At 35.9% G+C, this 12,909-nt stretch overlaps 1 protein-coding gene across 1 annotated transcript in view; it reads right to left on the reverse strand.

Annotated features, from left to right (window-relative positions):
* Positions 1-12,909, reverse strand: part of Nak (Numb-associated kinase) — a 39,762-nt gene that overhangs the window by 15,231 nt on the left and 11,622 nt on the right. The window contains exons 5-8 of the mRNA XM_014234997.3: positions 12,021-12,874; positions 10,639-11,102; positions 10,262-10,561; positions 1,064-4,194 (exon numbers count right to left, since the gene is read on the reverse strand). Coding sequence (XP_014090472.2) covers positions 1,064-4,194; positions 10,262-10,561; positions 10,639-11,102; positions 12,021-12,874 — 4,749 coding nt within the window. The remainder of the gene's footprint in view (positions 1-1,063; positions 4,195-10,261; positions 10,562-10,638; positions 11,103-12,020; positions 12,875-12,909) is intronic.

Below are 12,909 nucleotides of genomic sequence, written 5' to 3' on the forward strand. Positions count from 1 at the left end.
AGTGAAATATACATATTATATTATTGATTTAAATATAAATTTAAATACACTTTTTCGCTTTTAACAAAGCTGCCATATTCGATTGGCTCTCTTCGATTTATACATAAATATTTCTTATGGAGACATTAGAAAACTTCTAACAGTCAAAATGCTGCAGTTATAAAATGAATTGTAATACATATTATGGTAATAATAATTAAAAAATACAAAAGTGTATTATAAAACCTTTATGAATATGTATGTATGTATGAAATGCTCTTCAACAAATTCAAACGTTTGCAACTATATGTGGATCTATGTATGTATGTGTATATCTGTATAACAGTTATGTATTTGCATGTACTTAATTTTTAAATTTTCTTGAACTTCGTTCGAATATACATAAACCGTTCGTAGCAAAAACGCTTTGAAATATGCGTAATCGCTCAATATATAAATCTAATATTAAGTTAATAACAATATTATAGTTTTCCGCTATCATTAAGGGGATTCACAACATGTCATAAAAACGTTACAGAACGCGTACTAGTCATATAAAACTATTTTTCCAAAGTAAATAATACAAATTCGAAAAAATATATGTGTTCGACGAATAAAATAGCCCTTTCATATCGGGTGATAACAGTTTTTATGTTGAATGTTGCGTTATATTCGAAACTTATATACGAGTTACTATTACTTGATACTACTATCAATACTAAATTAAAAATTCAATTTCAAATACGAATATTTTATGACATTGTATGAATGCCCTAATTCATTTCATTTCCGCCTTTTTGCCTACTACTCATTAGAAAATGTTGTAAATATTACTTTTCACATCCATTATCTTTCAGCAATTCACATATGCTTGCGTTTCACACCTATATCTCACATGTATATAACTCTACACTTAATACTACATAGGTATATGTAGGTATATGCACCTAGATATTTAGATATACTATAAACATTCACTATTAATTGACTTCATTATTTACTCCTTGGAATTTTTCAATACTTTATGTAGTACTTGTTTCAATTCGCGTTTCAACGATCGCTTCGTTTCGGCAATTCGCTTCTAGGAGAATAGATTATTGCGTCGCTTCAACGAACCGAATTTCTTTTCGGCTTCCAGCAACATTTTCTCATTGCGCACCACCTCGAATGGTATGGTTTTAGAGAGTCGATCTATCTCTTGATCGGATGGAAAATCTTCGAAACTCATATTGCTAAAGCCGGTTTTCGCTGAATTTTGTATTGTATTCGATTGGAAGCTACTGGTCATCGCCGCATTGGCTGAGGCACTTGTGCCTTTGGCGTTGCTGCCAACGCCAGCACTTGTTGTAGATTTGGAATGTTTTGTGGAACTGTTGGTTGAGATGTTTGTTGTTGAGCGATTTTTATATTTTCCCTCATTGATGTCGTCATCATCATCGTCGTCATCGTCTTGCGATTGACTCTGTAGACGTTGATGTTTCTGTTTGCTGCTAGAAGTGAGTGATGAGGTTGAGCCGAGTACGCTTGCGGAGACAACTTTTTTGTATGTGTGTCCCTTGACTTTTTGTGTGATTTTAGCCGGCAGTGTTCTCACACCCAAATGGGATTTTTCCTTTTTTGGTTTTGTTGTGGTGAGTGGGGCGCTGTTGAGGATCGTTGTTGTCGCAGCTGACGTGGATGCTGTTGTTGCTGGTGTGATTGCATCCATGTCGGCAGCATGCGATCCATGCGGAACCACCGGCTCCGCCTCATCGTCTGTGGCAAAGTCCGAACAACGATCTTGAGAGATTTGTACAAAACCATTATCGGCAATTGGAAACAATGACTGATGATCGGTCATTTTTAAATGCGTAATCATGCTGGACGAGCCACCGATGGAAGTATTACTAGGTGTTTGCGCTGTTTTACTGGCAGATGTGGCGGAGGAAACGGAATGGGACATACTACTTGGTATATTGAGTACGATGCCACCGTGTGTGCTGGTAGCATGAGCGTTCGCTTTGAGTATTGGCTTGTGCATGGCGACATTGGGAGCGGGTACATTGATGGCGGCAACATTAGGCGGGGGAATACTGATATTAACATGCTTGGCGGTGGTAATATTGTTTGCGCTCGTTGCTATAGTTGCAGGCAATTTTATATAGGCGCTAGTAGCGCCACCACTTGTTGTTAGACTCAATGGAGGTGCTGTTGTGGACGCATTGAATTGAATTGAATTAATATTATTGCGGTATTGCAGTGAGGAGTTCGGCAATGGTTCGGGTGTTTTGTTGATAATTATTGAATGGTTGATTGTAACAAGTTGTGGCGCCGGGCCACTGGGCTGTGGAATTGTTGGTGCGCCAAAAGCCGTTGGAATGGTTGTCAAACCGGAATGTTGGTTTTGAGTTTGAGTCATAGGATTGGGTGCCGTTGTTTGAACTTGTTTTATTTGCACAATATTATTGTTATTTTTATTTCTTGTAACGCTTTCATTGACACCTTCTATTGGGTTCACAATTATGCATTTACGAATTACCTGTGGAAATGGTTCGGAGCCAAAGAGATCTTGTTCTGGTGCAGACACTTCGCTAGCTGGTAGCTTTGGCTCGATTATCGGTCGCTCCGTTGCTGGAAATTTCGCAACAAAATTTGTTGCTGCTATTGGCTTTACAGTAGTAGGTTCTTTGGTCGCTTCTGTTGCGGTCGATATAACGGTGACAGTGCCAAAATTGGACGAACTTTGTACATGAGACTTGGGTATTACTGTATTCGGATTAATTTTCGGTTCGACAAATGGATTAAAAAATGGTTCATTAAATTCGTCCAATTGCGGTGAGGGACCCGAAGGAAAGTTAGCAAAATTATCCACTGAGTTGGTGCGTTTATCGACACTTTTTACTGGCGTCGATGTCCAAATTTCAACGGAATGCGATTGCATCGGCGGATTTCGCGCCGGCACTTTGGGCAGCGAACGTTGACTTTTGGAAGTACGTCTTTTCAAAGGTAAACCCACGGGCATCTTAAACGGCGCCATCGCAAACACATCCAACTCCTCCGGTTGGTTATTGCTGTTTGAGGCTAAATTCGGCAACGGCGCATTTTCCGGCGATTCTTCCGTCTCATTGCTACTCTTACCTTTTGAATCGGAATCACCAGAACCATAATCTAACTCATCATCGAGCAATAATGGTTTATCGCCGAATTTATTGAGAAAATCATTAGATGTCGGACTCAACTCACTTTCATCATCGCGCGTTGTAATGCCGCTCGCTTCAGCAGCTGCTGCCACAGCGGCCGCAGTGCGATCCTTCTTACGCATACGTACCTTAACCAACACACGACTAACATCATCTTCGTGCGTAGTGACACTTTCACATTCCGCATGGTAAGCCGATGAACTACACGTCTTAACGCTCTCACTTATACCGTCCATATCCATGACGGGGCGGCGTAGTTTTGTATTGCGCGTTTGCAAATCGTTCTCGTCGAAAAAGTCATCATCTTCGGCACGCAAATCACTTGCAGAACCGATCGAATCTTCGCTATCCGACTTATCACCCGAAGCTGCTGCTGCAGCGGCAGCAATTGCAGCCGCTTGCTGTTGCTGTTGTTCATGTTGCTCTAAGGCGGCGTTCACTTGTTGAGCAGCCTGCTGGGCGGCCGTTGTCGGTTTCTTAGTGGAATGACGTAATTTCTTAACAATAGGCACTTTTAACTGTGTCTTATCGACTTTGTGATAAGCAGCTTGCTGTATCTTATGTATAGTATCTGGTATGTTGTTGGTGACAATTTGTTTGAAAATCGCTTTTGTGCTGCTGGGTCCAGTCGTATTGCCATAGTCTTCTTGAAAATACTCCGAGTCGGAATCATCCGAAGTGGGATTATCATTACTACGCAATTTCTCATATTTATTACGATCCTCTAATGGAAGTTTGACAAAATTACCACTCGGCAATGCTACACCAGCCAAGGTGGCCACAGAATCGCCATCACCACCACCAATACAATGTAGTGCATCACCTAAAGCACCGTCAGCGCCACCTTCCGAATCGGTTTTGAGATTATTTATCAAAGAAGTTTTCTCTTCACTCGACACTTCGAGCGTGGGTGATAGCAACCATTTAGACGAAGCAGTCGATGATGTAGTTCCACATGCCGCCGTTATATTGCCACTCGCGCCGCCACTAGACGAAGCCATGGATGCCGAAGGACCACCGGTGACGATAAATTTAGCTGAAAATGAGATTAAGTTCTTTTATGCAGTATAACAAATGAACTATGTACAGTTAGCTTAGTGGTGCGTATGTAAGTACGTTTTGCATACTCTAAATACTATTTTCATGGTGGCTACAGTCTATTTTTTTGTATTGTTTATCTCTAAGTAAGTGACAATTGCTTGGTTGAAGAACCGATATTTATATTTGAGACAGCTTCGAGTAAAATTTTGAAGGAAAGCTTGCAGAGAACGTTACTTCCACACTTCGCTCTGCAGAAAATTTAACGCTATTTGTGAAAATACAATACCATTTCATATTGTTAACTTTTCTGTACAATGCTTTGCAAACCAACACAAAATCAAAATAGAAGTCATATTTTCTAAAGACTATTATCTATATATGTATGTGTGTACTGCTGGAAATTAAACTTTTAAAATTAGTTATATTAAGTCAAGTAAGTTCGGTTTTTATCTAAGAGATGGCGTTATTGTCCATAGTACTAGTGTTACGTGTCGCATCATGTCATACTATACGGCGCTGAAACGTGTTTATTCGCGCTAAAAGTAAAAGCGAACGCGCTTAATGGTGTGAAGTTGGCCTCAAGAGAGGCCTGTGAAAATTGGCTCTCCGAGTTTTTTGCCAAATAGGGACGCAGCCTCCTACGAGAGGGTATAATGAAGTTGGCATCCGAAAACCGAACGAACTTTTTACTTGACCTAATATATCTACTGAAAGTACGGTTAGTAACTAGTGAATAGATTAAAAATATTTGTATATGGCGACTTTCGTATACTAATTCCTGTTTTAAAAATTAGTAGTCATTTTAATTAAACATACCATTAGGCTGAAAACAAAGTGACGGGCAATAACGCGAATAAGGAGGAGAAAAATTATAGACAAATGACTATAACAGCATCTACCAATGCCATTTGTGCTCGTGTCAACTCTGCTTGAAATTTCGCTTCACTCACACTCGTATTATGTAAGACAACTGGTGAATAATTGTCCATTTAATGCCCTGGCTACTATATCAGCCTTTTGTTATGCGCCTCTGATCTTAGTTTACTTGAAAAGGTAGACAAACCGCACGATTTTACATTTTTAAGCAATACGTTTGAAATGATTGATACCATTGCCCAAAATTAGATGCAAGATTCCCGACCGGCTACTATACTCGCGCTAGTATACATACAAAATAGGGTTGTATGACTTCGACCTAAGACAACACATTGGCGAACAAATGTTTTTCAAAAAATAAAACACGAATACCTTTCACAATTAACGAAATTCCATACAAGCACTTGAGTTTGATCGTTCTGTTTGTATGGCAGCTATATTGGTCCGATCTGCAAAATTTCTTCAGATATTTTAGTGTTGCCTTGGGCAATAATCCATTACGAATTGCGTGCAGATATCTTGTCATATAAAAAGTTTCTCTATACAAGTACATAATTTTGAACGTACAGTTTGTATTTCAGCTATATACTATAGGTGTCCGATATCGGCGGTTCCGATAAATTAGCATCTTCTTGGGAAGAGTGGAAAATTTCAGATCGGTATCTCAAAAACTGAGGGACTAATTTGCTTATATACAGACAGCGGTACAGACGGACAGGACTAAATCGATTCAGCTTGTCACGCTGATCATTAATATATATTTATATAGTTTATAAGGTCTCCGACGTTTGCTATTGGGTGTTACAAACTTGGTAGCAAATTTAATACACCCTGTTCGGGGTGTAAAAAGACGACTCTATCACAAAAACATTTTTATTACAGTATTAATTACGAGAACACCAAGAGAATTTTTACAGTGTTAAGCAGAGAGCTTTATATATCGAAAAGTGTTTTCTATCGTTTGCCTTAATTCAGATTACATTAACTTAATATTAAACTATATTTTATATACAAAATGTATGTAGATGTGACACCAAATTAAGTACTTTTTACTTTTTACAAAACAATTTTCAAAATATTTAAAAATGTTTAATAAAATTTCGCCCAGTTTATGTACATATGTAAGTGCGTATGTATATGTTAAGAATTGTGATTATTTAATTCGGATATGTACCTATGTGCGCATAGTGTGTGTAGTAAGCAAGTTTGTGTATAAAAGTGTCTTAATTACCTTGAATTTTTGGCAAATAATTTTTTTTAAATATGTTTATGGAATGCTGTTATTACTCTAGGAAGAGGACTATAATTGTGACATATAAATATTTTGCTGATATAACTATGATTATATAGAAAATTTGGTGGATATTTATATGTTATAGAAAATTATAGACCATAATATTTAATAAAACAAAACCGAAGATGTTGTAAAAATACTTTAAAAAAAAAATACTATTAACATTGTTATGAAAAATTTAACTAAGCGTCATATACATAAAATACAAAAAAATATATGTAAACGTAATGCTTAACAGTTAATATGCCTCAAATCAATTTCACATTGGATAGTTTTTATGCGCCACCTAGATAGCTAACTCCCATTTTGCACATAGTGTTGCAAAAATACAAAATAAATTAGTAAACCATAAAAAAAACACAAATTGGTGAAAATCGTAATATAATTAAAAAATATGTACTTAACTAAAGCTTTGATGTATATGAATTTAGTGATTTATATATTTGTAACTGTAAAACTCTAACCAAATTTGGTAATAAGTGAGAACGACACCTAGTTGCATTGTTTTGTTGTTATTGCTTTTAAAAGTGAATAATTTGCATTTTTGGTCATTGAATAAGTTTATATATATTTTCATAGTATCATATAATCATAATTCATATAATATGTATATATAGTTTTTATTTAAATATATATATATATATATATATATTGGTTCATAAAATTATTTATGCATATAATTACATTCATTTAATACGTTTACTGACAAAAAGTTTGTATATATTGCAATACATGAGCATAAGATGCGCTTTGTTAGCCTAGCTGAGGAGTTTCGGTACACTTTTCTTTATTCTTTTTTAGCACTCACTAAAATCTACACTTGTTGCTGGTTGCTGCTTTATGATTTTGCGAAAGTATGGGGGGTTGGAAAGTGCTCACACTCGGCTACAATGCTACACAAATCTCCTTTTAAATGACATTTTTCAAATAACTTTATTAATAATAGTTTTAAATTAGTTTGGTTTTATTTTCCTATTAATTTTCATACAGTTCTTTATTGGTGAATCACATTCTTTGCTAATTTCTCTGTACATATACATATGCATATCTGTTTACTTCTTAATACTCTCTTCTTTAAGCTCTCGTTTTTTTTTAATCATTAATATCTTTTAATCATTTATATATATATATTTTTTTTTGCTGCGACAACAATTAGTTTATGTATATAATTATTATTATATATGTATATGTATATAATTTTGTTTATGAAAATAGTCATACACATTCCATTTGGTGAGTTTAGCTTTCGTTTACATTTTTAAGGTACAGTTTTCTATATACTTTCATAATACATTTCATCGAAAAAAATTATGTTGCTTTTTTATAAGCAAATTTTTTGATTTTAACAAATTGTGTGTGATGAAAGGAACACTGTTCACAATTGGTCGGATGATTTGAGTATGTGTGTGTTTGAACAGAAAAACAGCAAATTCTTTATAATCGGATAATTGGACATTTCGTGTGATTTAAAAAGAGAAATGTTATTTGAGAAAGAGTATTTAAATAAATAAATTAACGCTCTAAATCAATTGAAACGTAGCTTATAAATAGGATGTAAAAAATCTTGCGCTGTAAATATATAACGAGCAAAAATGCGGGTATGCTTTAGAAAAGTTTTATTTTGGCTTGGTTAAACTAGAAGAGGTTTACTATATGTTTTTATAAGAAATATATCCAAACGATTTGTAACTGTCATGATATGAACCCAATCTGTTTGCTACTTTTAAGTTTTATCTTTTAATCTTTCAAAAAAATATGTGAGGTTATATTCACACTAAATTTCCGATATAAAGATTTTTGGTATCAAGATAGAACACAAACTAACTATACTTGCAGGAGAGCTTAAGCCATTAATTGTAACTTGCAATTTCACTATTTAATTGATAAAAGCCTATAGGCAATAAACAGTTATTAAAGCTTAGAAATTCATACGAAGCGTGCTACTTTTGAGCGATTCCAATTTAGAATATTTTAATACATTTAGACACTGTATTAAGCATTGCAGTAATATTAAAAAAAAAATTGAGTAAACCCACGTACTTTAAGCATGAATTTGGTGAAATTTGAGCAAATATTAGAAAAAATATAAATGCGCTTCAATTGAAAAATAGTAAAAAAAAAAAAAACAGCCCAGCTGTGTTTTCATTTTATTGTATATAGCAATGATACCAAACTACGAAACAAATAGCTTGAGTTCAACTCAAACTTTGAAGTAAAGCAAACATTATATCGAGAATGCTTATAAAGCAAAAAGAATAGTAAAAACTTGAATATGAATGACGTTCGACTCGGATGCATAATAATAATTACAATTATGTTTAAGACATAGTTTTACTTTTCATATTTTCTGAACGAAATTTTGGGTGAGAAATGGAATTTCCCATATTTTTAAACATATTCTTGTCTAGATTTGCTTTCCACCCAAATTATTGTTTTTTGCTTGTTTTTTTAATTTATATAATACATACATATCAGAGTAACCATTTTGAAGTTTCCACAACAAATTAAGCACCCTTTTAGAAAAAATATAGCTAAAAGTGAAAGCACACATAATACATAACGACGAATGACGGATGTATCTACATATTCTAATAAGATATGCGCGTATGATGATATGATATGTAAATTATATGCTTACATGTCTACTTAAATATATGTACTATGTAATGCGTTGATTATATAATAATATTTTTTGTTCAATATTTATTGTATTTATTATTGAATTAGTCACGAATTTGAAAGGAAGAGAGCATAAGATACATACGTTCGCATAGTTACAAACCAAAACCCAGTTAATCAAATATACCATATTAGAATAGGCGCATAGAACATAGCATACAATAATTTAGACTAAAAACCAACACCAAATATTTTATTTCTTTAAAGTAATATATACATACTTTTATTAGTTTACAAATTCAAATTGCACATTATTGATAAACTGGATGACAATATTTAAACAGTGCCACTTCTAGCTTGTCCATATAACAAGTGTAAACGCTGAAAGTCGATCTTGTCGAGGATTCATTAAATTAATTGAATTTACATTTATCTAAATTTAAGATTTTCCAAAACATTAGTGCTAATTTAAATACGAATTTTATACAATTGAAGTATAGAATTTTGATGTTAGCTTTGTGTAAATACCACTTTGGCTTTTTATACCAAATATATATTGCATAATTGAACAAAAACACTAATTATCAAGTACGAATAATATGTAAGAACTACTAGCTACCGTTTATTTATACTCATTGATAAAATTATCAAACAACGCGATTTCGCTTTAAGAAACGTTACATTAAATATTATGTAATTTGTTCAGAATTGACTCATACAACATTTAAAAACTCAAGTGCACGCGTAGTGCCTAAATTGAGCCTGATTATTGTTTTGATTGCTGTCATTTTCGCTTAAGTCATTAATTTGTGAAGTTTTTTTTTGTCTATACTTGTAGTTTCTATAACTTGAGCGGAGAGGAATTTCGCACTTTGTGCCAAAAATATTGCAATCAGCCGTAAGCAGCTTTTAGCTTGATTAGTCAATTTAATATCGCTAAACGATTTTTGTTATTTTTTTATTTTTTATTTTGGTACATGCGGGGACTAGATATATTACGTCGCGGCCAAATGTTTACTTTTCTTGTTATTTGTGTTATTTTTCTTTTCTTTTGCAGGAATTACTAGCATTGATAAATTGAGTGGTACTTTAGTAAGTAATAGTGGTAGTAATGGTGGTAGAAGTATATACGTTAAATTGTTATTTAGCAATTACTCATACTCATAGGCATAGGCATAGGCATAGGCTTAGTATGTGCTAACATACATACTAAAACAGCGGTTGCTATGTATGTAGTAGAACAAGTAATGCAAAAAATAATTTCATGCTTTACCTCCAGTTTTACGCAGCGTTGTTGCTTTCTCGCGCAATCCGGCCGGCAAGCTGAACGGCGCCGAGCCGAATGGATCCTCGGGTATGTGTGCCACGACGGCATTGACACTACCGCTGCCGCCACCTGTAACCGAGCCGCCGCCGGCAACTGTTGGGCCGAACGGTGTGACCGTGACCGGTAGTTGTGTTTGTTGTTGTTGTTGTTGCGACGTTGTTTGCGTTTGCGTTGCAGGCATACTTGTCGCATAACCTTCAGTAGGCGTTAGAGTTGAAGTAGTCGATGCCGACTTAGCTGTGATACCTTTATGAATTTAATAAGTAACATTTTTATTTAGTTTAAATGAATGTTTTTAGTAATTAAGAGCTTGTTGGACTTACTTCCTTGACTGCCACGCTGGCGTATCTTATCAAATTCTGCTTCGAATATATGATCTTCTGTCATTTGTCCGAACGGCTGTTCCTCAAATGGATTCCAAGCCTCGATGCGTTTACCTAATGAACTGCCACTGGCATGATTTGCAGCCACAGCATCGACGATTGTATGTGCCAAACTATTATTAGTCTCTATGCTGCTACGTAACGCTTGAGCGCTTGTCAATTCAGCATTCGATATTGACGCCGACATGGTGGCGGCGCCTTGGCCTTGCATATGCAGCGTTTGTGCTGCTGGTAGAAAGAGTCCTGGATTCGAGCCACCATAATTCGTGCCAGAATTGGCCATTGCATTGACCAGTAAGCTGTCATCGCCACCGCCGCCATTGGCATCGTTCGCGTGTGACGCACGACTCTTGACCGAATGATCATAGGGCGCCAGAAATTGAGAAGTCTCGTTGGCAAAAGTTCTAAGAGTTGTGATGTATATCCGAGAAATGGGTGCGAGCGTGTTGTAGGGGTGAAGTGGGAGCACAGCAATAGATGAAGAATGATGTGTATGGAAATAAGAAAAATTTAATGATGTTAAAATTGGATCAGAAACAGGGATGTGTGGAGAGTGGAGTGGAAGAAAAGATGTGCGCATAACTCATGGTTTAAGTGCATTCAAGGATTTACTTATTTTATGTATTTATTGGTTTTTAATTTAAGGACATAAATATGTGTTTGAAGTTGAAAACTATTGTATACTAGGCGTTTACTCTACTGTCGAGATGTCTTCTTTGCTATAAGTTTCTTCAGTTCTGTGTGCTTTACACATATATTGATTGATTTTGAATACTAAGTAAATTAGAAAAAAAAATGTATTTATTTTTCTAAATTTGTGGAGCTTTGAAACCGCAGTAATGTAATTTTAAGACCAGCATTATTATTAATATCAATTTAAATAGTGGTTTTCGTTGTGTTCAAGTCAAAATCGTTTTAGATTGAATAGGCTGTGTTGAGTTAAAGTGCTTTCTATTTAATAATATAAAAAAAAAAAATTGAGTAACAATATATTGTGACTCCACAAAGCGCACAGTTAGTTTAGAATTTCAATGACTATTCACTCAAATGTTCTTTTTCATCTAAAATGGCTGACCTTAATTAGTCCATACAGTCGAAATGAAAAAAATTAAAAAAAAAAATATATAAATAAAAAAACAATTAACACGGAAAGTCAGTGGTATACACATATAGGTATGCACATACATTGGCAAGACATGTATGCAATTGCAAAAAACAAAACGAGAAAGAGCAGAAGGAAAGAAAACGTACAGAAGAAACACACACAAATCGATACAAGCATAGAAACATTCAATCAAATATAAGAGCACGAAAAATCTTACTTATTAAAGGCAGACGTATCGCTAACATTGCGTCGATGTCCAGAGGTGCCACTGCTACCAGCGCTTGGGCCCACGCCCGACACAGTCAGCATACTACTCTTTGTTGGTGTGCTGCCGACAGTTGTATGATGTGCTGACAAAGAGCTCACAGCTATATTATCCAAACCGTCGCCCAGCCCACCCACGCCCAGGCCCAGACCCACACCCACACCCAGACCACTGCTACATGCCACTGTGTCTACAGTTGTATTTTTCATTGCTATCGGTGCATTCTCACTAAACGGATCTGGATATACCGACGACTCAAAGAGGCTATTCAGCACTTCAGTTGGCGGCTGTTGTTGCTGTTGTGCTGCAATTGTTGCAGTGTTGGTGATACCGGTTTGGTTGACAGTTTGTTGTGTTAGTTGTGATGGTGGTGGTGGTGGTGGTGCAACTGTGGGAGATGCGGCAACTACAATAGCAGAGGTTTGTGGTGTTGTTGCCGGCATGACCACTGTGGCTGCAGACACGGTTGTTGTTGCTGTCGGTTGTTGTAGTGGTGGCGCGACTGGCGGTGCCAATTGTGGAAAATTCGCTTGAAATTGTTCAACTATCGGTTGTTGTTGTGGCTGTGGCGATGTTATATTATTGCGTGGTGATGGACTTGGCGGCAAGCCAAGACCCAATGGATTTGGACCATGTACAGCAGTGGAACCTTTCGGGCGTTGACGTGGCGCTACACTCGTACCGGACTCGACGATCGGCACACTTTGGGGCTTAGGTGTTTTTGATGCGGCAGCAGCAGTTAAGCGTTTCGCTTCGGACTCAAATGGAGGGATGACGAGTTGGTCGAAATTTGGTGGCGGAGATTTCTGTTGTTTAAGTAAATGTTAATGTTTGGAAGATG

This window comes from Bactrocera oleae, chromosome 3, assembly GCF_042242935.1.
Source record: "Bactrocera oleae isolate idBacOlea1 chromosome 3, idBacOlea1, whole genome shotgun sequence".
NCBI classification, from domain to species: domain Eukaryota; kingdom Metazoa; phylum Arthropoda; class Insecta; order Diptera; family Tephritidae; genus Bactrocera; species Bactrocera oleae.